Source organism: Suillus discolor, assembly GCF_016758755.1.
Source record: "Suillus discolor strain FC423 chromosome Unknown F5147scaffold_2, whole genome shotgun sequence".
In the NCBI taxonomy this organism is placed as follows: domain Eukaryota; kingdom Fungi; phylum Basidiomycota; class Agaricomycetes; order Boletales; family Suillaceae; genus Suillus; species Suillus discolor.
In genome coordinates this window covers 1,011,323-1,030,430 of record NW_024541249.1, presented here as the reverse complement: position 1 = coordinate 1,030,430, position 19,108 = coordinate 1,011,323, and the positions used below count along the sequence as shown (strand labels likewise).

At 49.2% G+C, this 19,108-nt stretch overlaps 6 protein-coding genes across 6 annotated transcripts; 3 read left to right on the top strand and 3 right to left on the bottom strand.

Annotated features, from left to right (window-relative positions):
* Positions 1-600: 600 nt before the first annotated feature.
* F5147DRAFT_742104 (uncharacterized protein) lies at positions 601-4,562 on the top strand (the record flags this gene model as incomplete). Its single annotated transcript, XM_041439527.1, has 11 exons — positions 601-615; positions 855-1,406; positions 1,462-1,655; positions 1,704-1,869; positions 1,929-2,077; positions 2,134-2,340; positions 2,373-2,722; positions 2,773-2,911; positions 2,961-3,595; positions 3,645-3,913; positions 4,317-4,562. The coding sequence occupies 11 exons, from the start codon at positions 601-603 to the stop codon at positions 4,560-4,562; spliced, it is 2,922 nt and encodes a 973-aa protein (XP_041299646.1).
* A 2,029-nt stretch (positions 4,563-6,591) lies between these two features.
* Positions 6,592-7,873, top strand: F5147DRAFT_665492 (uncharacterized protein; the record flags this gene model as incomplete). Its single annotated transcript, XM_041435114.1, has 6 exons — positions 6,592-6,606; positions 6,901-7,315; positions 7,362-7,468; positions 7,519-7,611; positions 7,639-7,777; positions 7,831-7,873. The coding sequence occupies 5 exons, from the start codon at positions 6,592-6,594 to the stop codon at positions 7,774-7,776; spliced, it is 768 nt and encodes a 255-aa protein (XP_041299645.1). The 3' UTR covers position 7,777; positions 7,831-7,873.
* A 2,891-nt stretch (positions 7,874-10,764) lies between these two features.
* F5147DRAFT_564079 (uncharacterized protein) lies at positions 10,765-11,538 on the bottom strand (the record flags this gene model as incomplete). The annotated part of the gene is made up of 1 exon (XM_041430706.1): positions 10,765-11,538. A coding segment is annotated over one exon (774 nt), but the record flags the coding sequence as incomplete, so codon positions are not given.
* Positions 11,539-11,559: 21 nt separating this feature from the next.
* F5147DRAFT_602186 (uncharacterized protein) lies at positions 11,560-12,239 on the bottom strand (the record flags this gene model as incomplete). The annotated part of the gene is made up of 2 exons (XM_041432251.1): positions 12,163-12,239; positions 11,560-12,110 (listed from the first exon to the last, which is right to left on the bottom strand). A coding segment is annotated over exon 2 (540 nt), but the record flags the coding sequence as incomplete, so codon positions are not given.
* A 613-nt stretch (positions 12,240-12,852) lies between these two features.
* F5147DRAFT_602183 (P-loop containing nucleoside triphosphate hydrolase protein) lies at positions 12,853-15,674 on the bottom strand. The gene is made up of 3 exons (XM_041432250.1): positions 15,534-15,674; positions 13,529-15,485; positions 12,853-13,478 (listed from the first exon to the last, which is right to left on the bottom strand). Exons 1-3 carry the CDS (start codon positions 15,623-15,625, stop codon positions 13,113-13,115), a joined length of 2,415 nt encoding a protein of 804 aa, XP_041299642.1. The 5' UTR covers positions 15,626-15,674; the 3' UTR covers positions 12,853-13,112.
* A 93-nt stretch (positions 15,675-15,767) lies between these two features.
* Positions 15,768-17,708, top strand: F5147DRAFT_665480 (peptidylprolyl isomerase B). Its single transcript, XM_041435113.1, has 13 exons — positions 15,768-15,933; positions 15,995-16,017; positions 16,071-16,189; positions 16,243-16,262; positions 16,321-16,346; positions 16,397-16,431; positions 16,482-16,543; positions 16,593-16,603; positions 16,651-16,692; positions 16,745-16,793; positions 16,847-16,911; positions 16,963-17,001; positions 17,088-17,708. The coding sequence occupies exons 1-13, from the start codon at positions 15,789-15,791 to the stop codon at positions 17,415-17,417; spliced, it is 966 nt and encodes a 321-aa protein (XP_041299641.1). The 5' UTR covers positions 15,768-15,788; the 3' UTR covers positions 17,418-17,708.
* Positions 17,709-19,108: the final 1,400 nt, after the last annotated feature.

Here is a 19,108-nt window from a genome sequence, read left to right as displayed (position 1 = left end):
TACATGTACATTACATTTGCACTTCAAACAGGCGCACTGAGTGACTGAGTTTTGTTTAGTTCTAAAATTATGATGTGTCATTAGTGAGTAAACAACTGTCACTACACGTGTTAGCATCACTCCAGCATTACATGTGCATTACATTTGCACTTTAAACAGGCCCATGGCATGACATTTTGTTTAGTTCTAAAATCATCACGTGAGTTGCACATCAGCCCTTTACCGTGAGTCCGTGACACTACACATCTGACCGACTCCATATTCCCTAGTCAAACTTGGGCTATTCTAGAGATCACTAAGCTCACAATCGACCAGCGCGTGTTGCCAGCATTCGTGCAAGACCATAGATGGCCTCTGCTCAAGGTAAGATGCATTCACTGCTTGAACTATATCTGACACTACTACTAGATCACACCTCTCAGCGTCCATCTCACACACAGGCCATTCCTTCGTCTTGGACTTTTCGACAAGTCAATGGCCGGAAACGTTCCAGATTGAATATGTATACACCACCATCCACCTCACAGCCCCATAAACCTGTGCATACTTCAGTGAGATTTGCTTCGCATCGAGATGGAACGATACATGTGTCGGGCCGTCATGTCATCGGACGGAGTTCAGCTGCCATCCAGAACACCTCACTTGCAGGATTGGACGATTTGGACGATGCATCCTTTGCCTTTGCTGAGTTTGATGATTCTTTCACCATGGATGAGATCATCACCGACAGTGAGGATGTGGATTCGCCTCAAACATGGAAGCGAACAGCTGGTGTCAGTCTTGATTACCCTCATGTTTTGATATATTTTACTGATTTCACATAGGACAACCCCCTCCTCACTTGGTTAAGTGAGCGCAATTCCTACCTCTCGGAGATGATTCGACTCAACGGCCACGGAGACGTTGGTGATACATGCGCAGGGTGTGGCACTGCTCCCGCACTCTTTCGATGCGAAACCTGTGATGATATACAACTGTATTGTCACGACTGCACTGTCACAAACCACTTGTGCTTGCCCACTCATCGCATCAATGAGTGGACCGGAGTTTATTTTCAGAGAACATCACTCAAGAAATTGGGCCTTCATATTCAACTTGGACATCCCATTGGCCAGCACTGTATCCTTCCCCATCAAGCCTTCAATGACGACTTCGTTCTCATAGATACGGACGGTATATACGAGATTGGACTTGACTTTTGTGGTTGCGAGACGGCACAAACACACACAAAGCAACTACTCCGAAATCGATGGTTCCCATCAACATCAACCAACCCCAGGACCACAGCAACATTTCGAGTACTACGACAGTATCATATCCTTTCATTTGAATCCAAGGCTTCTGCACACAAATTCTATCACACATTAGTTCACCTGACAGACAACACAGGCCTGTCGAAACGCAAGGTAACAAAGCTCTTTACGATTTCGCATCTTCTGGAATGCTAACCTTCAGATTCAGGATCGCTACGAAGCATTCATGAGGATGGTGCGTGAATGGCGCCACCTGAAGATGGTGAAGCGCTTTGGTCGCGGTCACGACTCACATGGTGTCGATGCTACATCACCTGGAGAGTGTGCTGTTCTCTGCCCAGCATGCACGCAGCCGGGTAAGAATCTGCCTCATGGTTGGGAGAATGTTGTGAAAGCCAAACGGTGGGTGGTGGGAATTTGACAGTTTTGATTGAAGGCTGACATGTTCAGGTGGCTATACGCAATATTTGTTGCAATTGATGCGAACTTTCGATTGAAGAGACGTAATGTATCGAGTGATGAGACTGACCCCAGTCTTTCAGAAGGCTGGGCATATTTCGTGGAGGAGAATGAATACAAGGCCTTTCTGGCCCAACACCTTGGAGATGAGCAAGAAGTACGTGGCCGGCTTGATTAATGATATCTGATTTCATGTTTGCTTACACTGTCCTGCAGAAAAGCACGTGTTCAAGTCACAATGCCGTCAATATGGCAGACACGAAGCTGTCTCAAGGGCTTGCAGCGACAGGCGTAGGCACAGTCGATTGCGCCCGTCACAATATGAAACGACCAAATGGAGTCGGGGATTTGCAGAAAGGTGAGAAGTATGTTATTTTCTCTCTGTGCTCGTTCATGTCATGTCTCATCACACATTTGACAGATATATCAACATGGACTATCTTTTTTTTTCAACATTGCGCGGTACACAGCTCCAAATGTTGAATGTGTCATACGACATTGCCTGCCAATGGCACAAAAATCTCTGGACTCGGATGAAGTCCTTTCCTCAATCCCACGGATTGGACTATCTTGCAAAGGTCATTCACTTTTTTGTGCCAAAATTTCACCTCCCCGCACATATTGCAAAGTGTCAGACAACATTCTCCTTCAACTTCACAGTGTCACACGCTTCGTCGGCCGCACAGATGGCAAGGCCCCAGAGAGAGGGTGGTCGAACATCAACCCTGTGGCCTTGAGTATGAAAGCTATGGGCCCTGGTTGCCGTCGTGACACCCTAGACGACCATTTTGGCGATTGGAACTGGAAGAAGACGGTTGGGTTGGGCGCCTCTCTCCTCCTCAAGATCAAAGATGCCCTTGCCGAGAAGGCCGAACACGAAACGACATTCGAAGAATTCAACACCGCTATCACTCCTGAGCATTGTTCTGCGTGGTTGGCAGAAATGGAGACTTGGGAAGATAACCCTAATGACACGACTATTCCTAATCCGCTCGAGGCCAAAGCTATGTGTGAGTATGATATTGTACTCTACTGATCTCGCACTAACAATACTATGTAGCCATCACACAAGCAGGCGCACGGCTTAAGCTCACTGAGCTGGAGGCTGAGGAACTTCAGCGAGGCATCAATGCATCTTTACATCCGGAAATCTCGCCCAGTGTGCTCATCGCCTCCGGCATAGACCTTGAAGAGGAACAGTGAGTAATCTCCCTCGTACCATATGAATACGCTAATCAAATTTGTAAGGCGTCATCTGACCACTGCTGTCGAGTCCTTGGGCCTCCATGCTACCGATACCCAAAAAGGCAGCGTTATGCGAATCCGGAATTCACTCCGCCATAAAATCAAGACATGGAGACGTGCCCAGGTCCTCTACCTCCCTGCTGTACAAAGCCTCATCAGTCAGACAGTGTGTGGAGATCAAGAGAATGCTGAATGTATGAAGTTATGGCTACCTTCCCAGCTAAGAAACAAACCATGCAATCCGCGCCTGCAAAATAACAAGTGGGAACTACGGTACGCTCAGGCCCATGACACACTCGAAGAGATCTGCCAGTGCTTGCGGATTCATTGTTCTTTACTGACATTTAAGAGAGAATGGATTCGTGGTCAAGGTCCGAACACACAAGCTCAGAATGCTCTTGCTCAGGTCCATGGGAGGCGTACTGCATGCATGAAGCGATACAGGTCCGCATGGGTGGCTCTCAAGGCCCTCGCTACAGTGGTGAAGAAGAAAGATTGGCGGGGCCATTGGCAGGAGTTGGCAGATGATGACGTCAAGCCCCTCATAAATCTGTTCGCTACTGGAGAAGGGAGACGTCAAGTGTCGTGGATTTGGATGATGGATGGCGTTGATTGCGGAGAGGAAGGTGACAACAATGGTCAGTATTTTGGTTTGATTCATAATTTCACGTGCTGATGTATTGCAAGGTGTCCGTATTGAGTGGTGCAAAAGCCATGCAAGGGCACTGCGATGGTCAGAAGAGGTGGAGTTGCTGAGGGAAGAGATGCGCAGAGTGCTTCAGTTTTTCACCTGGCAGGCAGCATGGTGGGAGGAGCGGGGAAGGCATAATGTTGGGGAATGTGCCGCAGATGCTGAAGGTTTGCAGGCATATGCTACGCAACAAGCTAACCTCCGTCACAGGCTGGCAGAGCATTTTCGAGTGCTGTGGTTACCTTATCTTTCACCACTCTCGTCTGTCAGTCCAATGCCTCAGTTATCCGAGCCGTCATTACCAGACCTGACCATACCTGACATTTCTTAGTTTCAGTGCTGTGCCTGCCAATCAACAGTTCACATCTTCTGGGGCTTCTGTAGGGTACCTTGTATTACATATCATTGATCAATGTCACCAGCTTTCATTGAATGCTCGATCGCAAGTTGTTAAGTGGCCGAGAACCATACTGGAAAATTGACCGAGCTCACTGAAAATTGACCGAGCTTACTACACACGGTATGCTATTAGGCTTAATGTAGCTCTGCTAGTTAGCATGCTCTGATGCATAACTAAACATGCTAACGAGCATAGTTAATGCAATACTTGTGTCTCGTAGTAAGCAGACTTAATGCATTATACCTACAGGGACTGGTGCTTCCCCAAGCTCATTGGCAGACATGCCCACATCCCTGTCAAGTCGCTCCGCGGAGTTTTCAACACCCCGCTCAATGGTGTTTGGGACGCTGTTGCTCCCCAGATTTGTGACCTTATCAAGGCTCAGAAGATCGACTGGTCGTCCATCGACCTTGCCCGCTTCTTCACCCACGCACCACTGGGAGAGGAGGCGAAGGGGGGTCTTGGTCCTGTTGTCATATGGGTCAGTGTCATCAGTGAATTCATGAGTCCTTGATTTTGTAGCCGTGGGAAGTATAAGATGATATCATTATGCTACAGCTGAATATACCTATGTATACGGCAATCGGTACATAGCCATGAATCTCTGAAAATTCATTTTACCATGAGGAGTTCGCAACAAGATTACAACATTGCGCCGTTGCAGCAATCAATATGCAATAGTATAGTTAAGTTATATTTGTTGACTCATACCATATCCCTTCATTTATGTTTTAAACTACCAAGTGATATAAGACTTTATCGTGGAAAGAACCGTTAGCACTTGTAACCTAATTTATATTCTTATGAGAGTTTCAACCAGCGAGGTATGATAGTGTAATTAGGTACCGTTTGTTGAGCAACATCATATTACCTCATTTATGTTTGACTTACAAAACTATATAGATCGGTTCAAATATTGTGTGAATTACAAGATCATGCACATGACTATCACCTTAGCCTCAAATTTTACCTTAGAATTTTTGGACAACCTCAAATCATGTGACCAGCGCAAGTGGTTGAAATTGATTTGTCATTGTTTGTGCAGGACAGAAATTTTCACGCAAGTTCCTTTCAATCCTTCTTTCACTGCTACTACCACCACCTCTCGACTCAGCATCTTCGTTCCTCCCATTCGTGGTGGTCCCTCCCTGGCCTTTTCCTTGTGGTACCTCCTTGGCCGTTCGTGGTGGTTCCTCCCTGGCCTTTCCTCGTGGTTCCTTCCTGGCCGTTCGTGGTGGCCCTTCCTTTCCTTGTGGTTCCTTCCTGGCCGTTCATGGTGGCCCTCCCTTTCCTCATAGTTCCTTCCTCTGGCTGTTCATGGTGGTCCCTCCCTTTCCTTTCCTTGTGGCTCCTTCCTGGCCTTTTTTCGTGGTTCCTTGTTGGCCTTGGTCCCTCCTTTCATTCATATCTCCACTATCTTTCCCTGTTTTCTTTTTGTCCTGTAGATACATATGTAGTATTTAAATATAAATAAAATTAATTTGCTTCACAAAATGAGTGCTGAGGGTGAGAATAATTTGGTGCTGGTGACAAAATGGCAGGTTGTTGCAGGCAATCTGTCATGCTGGCGCTTTTGGTAGTTCTGTCTAACTTACTCCAGGTAGTATCATTCTGACAGATATCATGTAAATTTTGCAATTAGATAAAGCATTGTAAAGCATTATATTTTTATGTCAATTATTTGATGCTTCGGAGTTGTGAACCTCCCTTTCGTTATGGCATTTCATAAAATTTTATACGATAATCAGGGACGCGTCTTTCCTCTATAAGGCCAAACATAACAATGTGATTGTCGATAGCAAAATTATGCTAGTTCTTGTGATTATGTACTATATATTGTTATTTATTGCTATCTACTTTCCTCACGGGTTCACTGATGGTTATTCCTGGTTCTACCTCCACCGATACCGCCCATGAGGTCTCCCAAGAGATCCTTGCCCTTTTGCGGAAGAACGGAGTCGACGGTGTTGTTGTGGAATGGCGCGAGGCGGTCCCGCAGAGGTTCATGATTGACAAAATTGATGCCTAGGTCTTGGATGCGTGGACTTGTCGCTTAGATATGTTCTATCTTCTCCCCGTCTTCTAGGTCTATAACGGATGGCTTTGGTCCGCAATTTAGGCCTTGACTTGTGGATTTGTCGCATGATTCCGACTGGTTGATCTTCCCCCATAAGTTTTCTGTGAAAAAAAACGTCGAACCGGAGTCAATAAGCTCGCTCTTGGGTGCGATAGGGAATCTAATACGGAGATTGCGCGTGGGTAGTGCTATGGGTAGAACTTTTGCACGCTCCGCAGACGCAAACCAATGCTCACGAATCAGCAGATTCTTTGTAGCTTGCCCATATTACCAATATCACACCGTTACTTCGCAATATTTTCATCTTCCGGCTGTAAGTCCAATTAACCGCCTATATAATAATAAGCTATTCATCTCTACACATCTACAGTTGCAGAACTCTCTGCCTTGGTGTGCCTGCTCCAGCTCTTCGTCATCCCACAACTTTTGATCTATTGTAACAGTCGCTCACAACACACGATACCCTATGGCGAGGTGCAAAGTGAATACGATCATGCTTCATCTGCACGCAAGCAATGAACCTCAGCGCCCTGCATACTACCAAAAACTCGTGAACGACGTTGTTGAGCACATGGCGCTTTTGCCCGGCAGAGGAATGCCTCGCTTGGATGGCTACCTGCGAGCTGTGCTCGATACCAACAAGGCTTCGAGCGGTCTTGTCAAACTTGTTCACAAGACGAGGCAATCTACTCAAACTTCGTTGGTGCGACAACTGGTTTATGAAAAGGCTAGTGACATTCCCTATCTTCTTTCTTTGCATATGGTTGCTGTACAGTCTATGCTGAGGGCGGAGGCAGCTGCCTTCGTGCCTCGCATGCAGCGTCCTAAAGATGGTGTAGAGATTCATCCGGCCGAGAAGGAGAACTTAAATCTGGTTCCCCAGGAGGCGGATAGAGAGGAAGTAATGGAGAAAGAAGTTTCAGTGATTGTTGATTCTGAGGCCACTGATGACATGGAAGATATGGACGAAGCGGTCACATCTCTCACATCCCTCGACCTTGTGCCAGACGAGTCTCTTCGCTCCAACGGGCCATCGGAAGAGCAGGCCTTGGCAGCTCGCACGATTCAGTATGCATATCGATATCACGTTTGGCGACGTTCAGGCTCTGCTGTAGATGCACAACTCCATGCGATATCCACGACATGCCTCATGGAGATGCAGTCCTCTAAATGGCGTCCAAGTTATTATCGTCTTCTTTTCCTCGGACCATTGCCCCACCTTCTGGCTGGAACAAGGCATTGTGCTAACTCATGCTGCCAAAATAAAGACGAAAGACCCTTTCAACACCGAGTCTCATGAAAAGCTTGAGGAGTTGGGCAGGCCGAGAAGCGAGATCACGTCAGTCAAGACTTACCCAGCGTCATGCAATGATTGATGTGCAGTCTTGTTTAGGTTGCTCCTAAAAAAGGCATGCAATTGCGCGGTAAGCTAGAGCCTTCTTCACCAGATCATCATACCCGGGACATCGACGCTCTCAAATGCGCGGTGTTAGAGGTCGGACAATTTATTTAGAAAATTCCCGGCAGCACGATGGATATGCAAACTAAGTTCCAGATGGCTTATAAGGGAATCGTTGCAGAGAAGAAACTATTTCACGTGCGAAATGAGAGACCTGTTCTCAACGTCGAGGACCTAGATCCCATTGTTTGAAGACGGTAAATATTTGTTACCAAATTCCGTGACATGCTTGGTCTTAGTTTCCTGTAGTAGTCGTTCTTTCTTTATTATCTCCAACTTGCAAATAGGACCACTAGGCATCTCCATAATTTACCGGCGCCAACTTGCGAGTCCCGACATCAAAATTCAATCTTCAATCTTCAACTTGTCTTCAACACTACAAATTCTGAAAATACACAAGCGATGTGAACAATGCAAGATAACAAGACAGCATGACATCTAGTACATAAAATCGACAGTTTCAGACCTGGGACTGAGATGACCCTGTAACTTCGATGAGGCGTTCCTTTGTGCGTAGGTCAGGTGCCGAATACACGAAAATCACTAAAAACACACCTGTGCAAGTTTCTGCCCTTCGAATAACATAAGGAGACAGGACCGCAAGCCCTTCAAACACCATTGCCTTTCAAGCCAGAAGAGGAGGTGGCGATCCCAGAAGACCTTGAATGCACAGTTGAGCCGGTGGTCCGTTGGATTCGGAGCTCGCGAGAGATGGAAGACCCAGTTTTGACATGCATACTTCAAGGCGTCCGAAGATAATCGACTTTGATCCCGTGCTTCGTTTGCGAAAATCGTGAACGCGGTCATAGTATGAATGACCTCGATGTCTGGACAATCTTGTAGGGATGCAGAGGTAGAATGATCATGGGGCCTTAATGACAGGAATGCCGGAAACATCAAAAAATCTGGTAAGCTCTTAAACTCCTGGATTACTCGAAAAGCTGGCGGGAAAGGCAATCGTGGGATGATTGCACACTCATTGATTGTTTCCAATGTGCTCGAAAAGTCTTCCATTGTCATCCAGACAGACGCCGTAGGAGTCAACTGCCATGCTTGACCATGGGGGGTCTGTAGCCACTCTCGTCCACTCTCGGTCTGCAGCCACTCTCGTCCACCCATGGTCGGCAGCCACTCTCGTCCGCTCTGGCTCAGCAACCACTCTTGCCCACTTTTTGTCTGTAGCCATTCTTGGCCATGTCCAGTCTGCAGCCCACCTGGGGTCCGCAGCCACTCTCGTCCGCCCAAAGTATCCAGCCATTTTTGCCCTCCTAGGGTCGGGAGCCAATCTTGCCCACTCTGAATCAGTAGCCACTCTTGCCCACTCTGGGTTAGGAGCCATTCTCGCCCGTAAATGGTGTCCAGCCATGCATGCCCGATTGGAGTCTGCAATTCATTTAGAGTCTGTAGGCGGTCGTACCCACTCCGGGTGTCAAGCCACTCAATCCCACTTTGTGTCTCCAGCCACGGCATCCCGTGCTGTGTTTTCAGCCACTCCCTCGCGCTTGGTGTTTCCAGCCACACCATCCCATGTCGTGTTTTTAGCCACTCCCTCCCGCTATGTGTCTCCAGCCACTCCCTCCCGTTGGGTGTCTCCACCCACCCCCTCGCGCTGGGTGTCTCCAGCCACTCCCTCCCATTGAGTGTCTCCAGCCACTTCCTCGCGCTGGGTGTTACCAGCCACTCCCTCCCATTGAGTGTCTCAATCCACTCCTTCGCGCTGGGTGTCTCCAACCACTCCCTCCCATTGAGTGTCTCAATCCACTCCTTCGCGCTGGGTGTCTCCAACCACTCCCTCCCGTTGAGTGTCTCCATCCACTCCCTCGCGCTGGCTGTCTCCAGCCACTCCTTCCCCCTGGGTGTCTCCAGCCACTGCCTCCCGCTGCGTGTTTGCAGCCGCTCCCTCGCGCTGGGTGACTTCAGCCACTCCCCCCCGCTTGGTGACTTCAGCCACTCCCTCCCGCTGAGTGACTTCAGCCACTCCCTCCCACTGGGTGTCGCCAGCCACACCATCGCGCTGGGTATCTCCAGCCACTCCCTCCCACTGGGTGTCTCCAGCCACTCCCTCCCGCTGGGTGTCTCCAGCCACTTCCTCCCGTTGGGTGTCTCCAGCCACTTCCTCCCGCTGGGTGTCGCTAGCCACTTCCTCGCGCTGGGTGTCTCCAGCCACTCCCTCCCGTTGAGTGTCTCCAGCCACTTCCTCGCGCTGGGTGTTACCAGCCACACCCTCCCATTGAGTGTCTCCAACCACTTCCTCCCACTGTGTGTCTCTATCCACTCCCTCCCGCTGTGTGTCTCCAGCCACTCCCTCGCGTTGTGTGTCTCCAGCCACTTCCTCCCGCTGTGTGTTTCTATCCACTCCCTCCCGCTGTGTGTCTTCAGCCACTCCCTCGCACTCGGAGTCTGTAACCACTCTCGTCCAGGCATGGTCTGCAGCCACTCACCATGTGTTTGCAGCCATTCTCGTCCACTCAGGGTCTGTAGCCATTCTTGGCCGCTCTGAGTTTGCAGCCACTCTCGTCCCCTCTGGGTCTGCAGCCATTCTCGGCCACTCGGGGTCTGTTGCAGCCACAATTGTCCGGTCGGGGTCTGAAGCCACTCTTCCCCACGTCGGCTCTGCAGCCACTCTCCTCCAGTTTCGGTCTGCAGCCACTCCCCCCCTTCCTGCGTCCGCAACCATTTTTGCCCTGTCTTGGTCTGCAGCCAGCCTTGCCCATTGATGGTCTCCAGCGAAGTTTTCCCGCTCCACATCTCCAATGGTATATACTCGCCAGAGTCTCCAGCGACTTGTCCCCGTCTTTGAGTCCACAGCCACCCTGGCCCACTCTGCAGCCACCCTCGCCCTCTCTCTTTCTGCAACCAAGTGTGTCCCACGTGGGTCTGCAACCAATCCCTCCCGGCCTGGGTCTGCAGCCAGTCTTCCCCCTTCGGTGTCTGCAAATAGTCTTCCCCACATTGGGTCTGCAGCCACGCACGTCCATCCAAAGTCCCTAACCAGGACCGCAAACCCGACCCGCGAGCTCCCCGAAGCCATAACAGTCCCATGAGAACTGTCAGCGGCTCTGGTGGCTCAACGATGAAGGCTAACGATTGTTGCAAGTTTCGGGGGTCATGGGGTTGCATAGCCTGATTCTGTGACTTCAATTCTAAGAGCGCATCCATGAGAGCAGTGTGTTCTGGAATGTCTTCAATCATCAAGCGGAAAGACGAATACGCTAGCAGGGAATGTGGTAGGATGGGTTGTAATCCAGGGAGGCTGCAGTTCGAGGAGTTTGAAGCGTAGTCTCGAATGGACGAGTGGTAGATATTCACGGGATGGCTGCTGTCAGCGGGGATATCCATGAAAGAACGTAGCTGTTTCAGCGTGGTCGCGACATCGCTGCCTTGACCAGGACCAAGGAGCTTCGAAATCTGTGAGATTGGCAGAGGGTCTGCGAGGGCAGCAACAATGGACAAGTGCTGGTATGCCCGATTGGGGTCCGAACAGGTGGAGAGGATGCGGTTGTATAGCTCGTGCACTTCCGTCCCAGGTAGCAGTTCATTGGTCAGCTCAAGCATTAGCTTAAGGCGATCCCGGGGGTCATTATATCCGTCATCGACGAACTTCATCATTGTAGATGCCACGATGAAACGTCTGCCAGCTCGGTTCGCCAGCCGCGTAAGTTTATCCGCAGTGGGCTGAGGGAAATCAGGATGGCGATTTCGCAACTCCGTGAAGGAATGCTGCAAGAATGTACAGATGTCATTGTCCACATCTTCGCCGTCTAATGAAATGGTGCCAGCAACGCCCTCCCCAGAAGTGTTCACCGGTATCTCGTACACTAGCGTGCGCATCTCTTCTTTTTGAATGGCTTTGCGGATATGTTCCTCCAAGCGACTGGTGAGCAGAATGTGGAACACGGGAAGTTCAGGATCACGAAGAGCTTCACCGAGGAGTGAGATCAGATCGGCGACCATTTCAGGTGTTTCAGGTTGACATTCATCGAGGGCATCAACAACAAACACCGGAGGCGGACACTCGCGCAGCCTGAATTGCAGGTGCCAGAGAGGTCGACGAAATAACGCCATCATTTGGTCGCGAAGAGACTCGCTGGAGTCTAGAACCGCAGGAGTCTTGCGGATAGCTTCGTTCACGTCCTTCTCAACGCTGGGAAAATTGCTCGCAAGCTGGTAAGCAAGGGTCGCAAAGAAATGACCGGTCGTGCTGCGTTTCGTGTGCTTGCGCGAGAAAAAGAATGTTCCCGCGAGCCTTGTTTCAATATTCGTCTCCTCTATCACCTTCAAACCTTTCATTCTCTCGGCCACAGTGAACGCCACGGCAGACTTTCCGACGCCCGCCGTGCCATGCAGCCAAATGATCTGACTCTTCTCTCGCTTGTCCAACAATCCGCAGATGAATGTGAGAAGGTCCACTCGGGTCCCTTTCAAACATTTCGGATGGGGCTGGCGTTCAGGGGAGTCATATTTAGCACCCAGGACAGCGACCTGGGACAGCTTCTCCCAAATTCCTTCTGTCATTGCTAGAAGGTCTGTCAGTCGGGTCAGAGAGCGAGAGAGGTGATAAGGGAAGGATGTATTTACATCGAACTCAGTCGCTTATCGACGTTGATGTGAGAATGCGACACAAAATGGGAATTGGAATAGGTCAAGTCGGGGAAACACTAGTGCAGTTCATCGGTGTAATTAGAAATCACGATGGGGATGGATGTCACAGTGAGGACGACATACGGCGTTAATTGAGGAGTCGAATCAGTCGATGTCTAAGTTGTAACTTCGTTTGAAATCAAAAGGGTTTAAGTGGTGATGGTGAAACGATCAAGCAACAGAGATATCACAGGATGCTTGAGATAGAATGGATGGTTGATTGTGATTGTATTCAAAGTCGATAGATGGCTCGTGGTTGCACTTTGCAATTGAGTTGAAAAGATAAGCGGGCGCTTGTCTGGCTGCAGGTCCAACCAGCCGGAGGGCACGAGGCTGTTGCACAGGAAGTTTAGGGTAAGTACTAACCAAAATTCGACTTGGAGAATGTCAAAGTTGAATTCCAGACCTACGCATACGCTGGTATACGCGTACGTACCATCCGGCGTCGACCATATTGGATGCATGATCACATCATGAACTTTTGCTGTATCATGGCATGGACCGCATGGTAAGTGTAATTGCTCGATAACTTGCATCCGCAACCTGAAGTGAGCCTGAGGCCTAAGAGGCCTGAGTGCTGCTGCTAAGCGAGTGAGCGACGGAAATATTAGTCATGTGCCAGATAATTTGATCTACAGCGAAGGATTTTGATTAGCGCCACCAGTATGTAAATAAAGGCAGTATCCTGTGGTACTATGTATTCACCACCTATCATAAAAATGTTGTCTGCAAGTTCCTACAAGTATTGTATATATAGTGGGACTCCAACCTCGAGTTCTCTGCTCTTGAGCGGCAGTCGTTTGACGAGACTGTATCTTGACATCTATTTTGTAGTGTAACATAGCATCTCAAAATATTATAACCTACAAAAGAGTATGACGTCTTGGTTAATAGCCATGAACGAGTGAATTCAAGGCAGCGCCTGATGGAATCTGAAATTCATCAGTCCCACTGCTAATCATCTTGCCGCCCTTCCTCGATAGCCGCCCTTGCGCACGGACGACATCTTGCATCCGCTGCTCTGCATCGCCGACATCATGATTCGTAAGTTTAGTAGGACGCGAGCCACGACCTTTACTAGATATTTTGTTTTTCCCGTCAGTAATCGTCTTCGGCGCCTCACGCAGCGCGAATGCTTTTGCCAGGTGACCGATGTGAAGATGCCGAACGTGGAAGATGTGCTTTTCGTTCGAGGGATGGGTCGCATATGCTCTCATATGCGAAGTAAATGCCCTCCGAGCAAGTTCAGCGTTCTACAAAAAGGCGTCAACGCACGTTCAACTTCACTCCAAATCGGAATTACCTCTTTGCGCCGCAAAACCCACCGCTCGAAAGAAAGCTGCACTTCTGTCGCGCGCGCCTCGTACTCGGAGCCTTTTCCGCCAAAACCCTTCGCCAAAACGTTTTCGATGCTTGCTCCTTCGAGGGTGATGTTGACTTTGTCGTGGTCGGAGTTTTCTCCCGTTATATCGCCCTTCATCTTCACTCCCACCCATTTAACCCATTCGGATTCGCTGGGTGCGACGATGCTCCAAGCTTCGCCGCCCTTTCCTGCACGTGCTGTCCGTCCCACTCTGTGCACGTACTCGGTCGCACCGCCTTCAGTTGGCAGGTCGTATTGAATGACTGCGCGAACGAGGGGTAGGTCGAGACCACGGGATGCCACGGACGTGCAGAGGAGAATGGACGACGCGGGTGCAGGTTTTTTGGACTTTGAGGAAGGAATGGCTGAGAATCCGCGTAGAGAGGCGAGACGGATTGGTGTGGGAAGGGAACCGTGAAGTCGGAAGATTGAGGCACCTGGAAGGAGCGGAGACCGTGCAGCAATTTTATTTTCTTCCTCTACTTTCTCCTCCTCAACAGATTCATCTGCCTTGCTATCTGCCCCGTCTTCGGATTCTGCATTTCCAGCCTTCTCACCGTCCATCGACGAATCGCCTAGCAAGCGCCAGTGAAAGTCGACGGAGTCTGTGCAGCTGAGGAATACGATGATTTTCGAACCTTTTTGACCTTGTGTCTGAGCGAGCAATGAGCGGAGAAGTGCGACCAGTGCGACAAGACGCATCTTGAGGGGAACGATGACGTATTTTTGAGAGAGTTGTGATGGGGGAGTGAATTTCTCGGTGCTGGTGGTAGCTGGCTCGTTGTCGTTTTTTGATGCAGGCGAATCCTCCGCCTTCTCTTTGTCGAGGCCCTTGATTATCAACGGTCGTCTTAGAGTAGTGCCTGCCAATTTCTGCACGTCTTCGCGGATGGTAGCCGAACAGAGTATTGTCCGTCTCTCCCGGTCCCAGTCCCAACCCCCAACCTCAAATGTCTTACCGTCCTGAACAGCTTGGAACGCAAGCTTCCTCCTCCCATCCAGACCCTGCACGATCCCTTTGATAGTATCTTCAAACCCAAGCTCCATCAAGCGGTCCGCTTCATCGAGAACTAACCATCGGCACTTTCCAACGTTGAACGAAGACGTATTTTGCAGGTGGTCTAGTAGGCGACCTGGAGTCGAGACAAGGATGGGCACACCTTTCCGTAGACGCGCCTTCTCGTGCGCACGGGTTGCGCCTCCACTTAGCAAACCAGAGACTAACCACCGGGTATAACGTGTAGAACTCTCCGTATTCTCCTGTTCGCCGTCTGGGCGTAGCCTAAGTGTCAATAGCGCCTCCAAGACGTCGGAAATTTGTTTTGCAAGTTCACGAGTGGGTGCGATTATAATTGCGAGCGTCCCTATCGAGCGGTCGATGTAAGAGTGTGTACTTAGGGGGAGAAGATCCTGGATTATGGGTAGGAGGAATGCCATAGTCTTTCCGGAGCCAGTTTGCGATTGTATAAAAACATCGCGTGTATTCGTGTCCTCGGAAGAAGGTTTCGTGAATATAGGAAGGGCAGCACGTTGAATGGATGTCGGTTTTGTGATACTCATCTTGGATTGTAGGTGAGTGACGAGGAGAGGATGAAGACCCAGGTCCGCGAATGTGGCTGAGCCGGTCAATGGTGCATTGCTCGGTTTAGAGGGCACTTTTTGGATAGCGGAGGGTGTGGGGGCCTCAACTTGAGGGTTATACGAGAATAGAGACGAGATTATCTGAGTCGGAGGCCTAGCTGGAAGTGCCGGACGGTCCATTGCAGGAGCTTTGGTAGCAGGCGGGGGGATGTCAGGTCGCATCCGCTTTGCGGGACGAGAATGGTCATCATTATCGCTGCCAGGATGATGGTCAGGCTGGTCGGTCCTGCGTTTCTGGACTCGTTTAGCCTTTAACCTAGGCTATGATGATTAGCTGCATACATGAAATCAAACTTCAGCTCACCTGTCCGTCCAGCGACCGGATTTTTTTGATGCTAGCTTTGTTGGTCCTACAGATGCATCCTCTGCAATATTGAGGACAAGTTCATCGTCCATTTCCCCCTGCGGCGCTGATATCAATATTGTATAAACTTCAGTCTTGATCGTTAGAACTGCGAGTTAAACAAAAATGGAATGTTGTTCCCACATCTGATAACCTTTCTCAAGTCAAATTAGTTTGAACACGTCTCCCTTCACACCTTTACTACTTTGTTCCACAATGTTCGGTCGTGTTTCTCTTGCGCTCGTTTTAATTTCTATAGCCGCATTTTTCTGTGCGCAATCTGCGGATGCTGCCAAGGGCCCCAAAATCACCCATAAGGTCTACTTCGATATCAGACATGGTGACAAGGACATAGGTCGAGGTTTGTGTTATGTTGAGACCGCCGTGGGACATACATCTGACGGGGCTCGAATGTTTAACAGTTGTCATTGGTCTTTATGGCGGAGTACGTCGCCTTACCTATTCTGACAGATATGTGGTTGACTCATCTCCCCGCAGACCGTTCCAAAGACAGTCGAGAACTTCCGCGCACTTGCGACTGGTGTCGGCAAGGATGGTCAGGAGCTTGGCTACGGTTACAAGGGCTCCAAGTTCCACCGCGTTATCAAGAACTTCATGTGAGATTCTTGTCCGTTCTTTTACGGACATTCACCTGATATCCTCTTGCCAGGATCCAAGGCGGTGACTTCAGTATGTGTACCATCATTATCTCATGTGTTCTGAAGCCAACTTGATGTAATCTCACTAGCTCGTGGCGATGGCACCGGTGGAAAGGTAATTTGGGACCCGTCTTAGCATGAACGTTGCTTACGGAGGTCCTGCAGTCTATTTACGGCGACCGTTTCAAGGATGAGAACTTGTAAGGTTTCGTGATCATACTCATGTCTTCGACCCTGACGTCTGCTTCAGCAAGCTCAAGCACGCCGGACCCGGCACTCTTTCCATGGCTAATGCAGGCAAGGACACCAACGGTAGGCATGTTTTCTCCCATCGTTCATGTCATCTAACATAGTGCTCTAGGATCTCAATTCGTAAGCTTGTGATTGCTCTCAACAAGCTTTACTGAGTAGTTTTCCAGTTCATTTGCACTGTAGTCACCAGTTGGTTGGACGGTAAACATGTGAGTTTGGCGTTAGTTTTACCACCGCATTATTTGAGCTCTGTCAAAACAGGTGGTCTTCGGAAAAGTCCTGGAGGGAATGGACATTGTATACGCTATTGGTTTGCTTTATTTATTACCTCTACACTCACCAAAGTTCTCATTTCTACTCAAGAGGACGTTCCCAAGGGCAGCAATGATCGTCCATTGGAGGATGTCACCATCTACGACTCTGGAGAGGTTTGTTATTATACTTGTGTGATGCGCAGCGTATTCATCCCACGTTTCTAGCTACCAGTTGAGCCAGTGGTGGATGAGACAGGAAATGAGGTACCCCTACGCGCTGAGCTATGATTCAGCTGTCTCTGTGTCCCTTGAGCTCTTGATGCGAATAAAATGTTGTTGCTTGCCAACAGGACATCGCCACTGTACCCGTGAATTCCGTAACTTCGTCAGCCGATGCTGAATTGCCCGCCTCTACACCCCCCTCACCAGCATCTGACGAGAAGACAAGCCCTGTGGAGTCTACTCCCTCTCCAGTTGTGGATGCCACTCCTGAGGTTGTGGAGGATGTTTCTGGGTCGTCGGAGCGTCTGAAATATGCTGCCATCTTATTTGTGGTGGTCGTGGTTGGAGTGGGGATGTTTGTTTTGTGTGGTGACAAACTCGGTCGTTTGAAAGGCTGTTTGCAACGTGCAGATCGCGCGCATTACAAACGTGTCGGGGACGAGGATTTGGAGAAGTAAGTGCAGTTGATATTGACGTTTCGAGTTGGCGGAATATACCAGGTTGTGCAATGTACCATATATATATCTTGCTTGGCTAACATAACTAGTCCTGTCGTTCCTTCGCAAGTCCGTTATCGGGACTCTTTTTCCCGAGGTGGCACGACTTAGTGTTCGAACGTCCTTCCTTTCCTTCAAGTCTCCTCTTCCTCTACCTGCCAGTGCGCCTAGACTACTTCATTAGCATAGCAAATACTATGTGCACTAATTATTTTACATGGGTATGCTGTAGATTCTAATGCGTTTCCGTGTGTTCACTGACAAGTGTCTTCGTGAAATCCAGCTCCTAATATGAAAATTATTAGGCCCATTGTCCTAGTCAATTGAGCAAACAGTCCACGAAACAATCAAAAGTGAAGCCAAAACGATCACTCAGTACTCAAGTACTCATCTCTCGCCTCGTTATCACATTCGAGTCTATAACCCCTATCGGTGCTGCAATGACTCTGTTACATTTGGCACAAAAAGCTGGGATGGGCGGCCACAGAGTAATAACCCGCCCAATACTTCCAGGACAAATACGAGTCAAGTAGGCGTGTTGAATATAGCCTAGCCCTAGGAAGAGAAAGGCAGTGATGCCATCCATCCCCATTATTCTCAAGCTGTGAAAGTCAAGACAGGTGATTCTGCGATCAAAGGATAGCTGCCTAGTTTCAACCTGGGGAGAATTCCCTAGGTAGCCAGCACATGTATCATGATCGCTGAGTGAAGATTCCGATGTCTTGACTCTGGGGTCCATTAACTTACCATAGCGTCAAGCAGGAATACAGGTCGTGCATGTGTGGCCCACCCCTCGATTATACTTACAGGCCTTGCAAGAGCACACATACGCCGATGTCGCGAGTGTGATGAGTTAGTGCTTCCTACCAAAGATATAGCGGTGTAGTGTGATATTGCTGATTCACTTGGCAGTCACTGGCACTTCGAAAGCATGTTATTAAATTTGAAAGTTCTAAAAGCTTCCGAGCTAAATGCAAATAGACCGAACATAGCCGATCTTTGGCCATGGTGTGGAAGAAAGAGTTCTGACGTTGGCGAGGTGAGTCCGAGAGAGATGTTGAATGCCAGACATTGAAAATGACCTGTGATGTGTCCATCTCGACTGCTACAGCCGCTATATGCAGACTTTGGTAATGAACATTTGAACATTTGAAACACTCAAGCTCTGACAGAATATTTCAATCCTGGAATATCCGGGACATCCGAGACATCCGACCCATGCTGACTTAGCATCATGTGTAGTTCCCACGTACCTGATACGACAGTGACGTGTACATGAGAACCAAAATAGGTAAGTACACTTGCGCGCTCACTGTGTGCATTGCCGAAACCTTCATGCTCGCTGTTGCACACAGTGAGCTCAATTATTTGACCATTTTCACACATTTTTTGTAATTCTTTCACTGTATCATGTCATATGCCATTAAATATTAAATATTTCGTATTTTTAGACCTCCTAAGCGTACATAATTGAATGAATACTATGATGGGGTCCTCCACATCATCCCTTGGGCCTCAAACCATTCTAAAAAGGCTCCTGAAAGTCAACAGTGTGCCAGGAGAGTGTTCTACCTGCAAGTGCTAGCTGGGTACTAGTAGCAACCATGCCAGTCATGGTGTCAGCCGCGACACACACGGCGGCGCTGTGGGTC

What these genes read in the sequence shown, in the direction of transcription:
- F5147DRAFT_602183 (XM_041432250.1), bottom strand. Translation starts at nt 15,625, where the DNA reads ATGGACGATGAACTTGTCCTCAATATTGCAGAGGATGCATCTGTAGGA. An exon ending in TCCGGTCGCTGGACGGACAG is followed by an intron (nt 15,486 to 15,533) that starts GTGAGCTGAAGT and finishes ATCATAGCCTAG; the next exon opens with GTTAAAGGCTAAACGAGTCC. An exon ending in GGGTTTTGCGGCGCAAAGAG is followed by an intron (nt 13,479 to 13,528) that starts GTAATTCCGATT and finishes GCCTTTTTGTAG; the next exon opens with AACGCTGAACTTGCTCGGAG.
- F5147DRAFT_665480 (XM_041435113.1), top strand. Translation starts at nt 15,789, where the DNA reads ATGTTCGGTCGTGTTTCTCTTGCGCTCGTTTTAATTTCTATAGCCGCA. An exon ending in GCGATGGCACCGGTGGAAAG is followed by an intron (nt 16,347 to 16,396) that starts GTAATTTGGGAC and finishes GAGGTCCTGCAG; the next exon opens with TCTATTTACGGCGACCGTTT. An exon ending in GTTGGTTGGACGGTAAACAT is followed by an intron (nt 16,693 to 16,744) that starts GTGAGTTTGGCG and finishes CTGTCAAAACAG; the next exon opens with GTGGTCTTCGGAAAAGTCCT.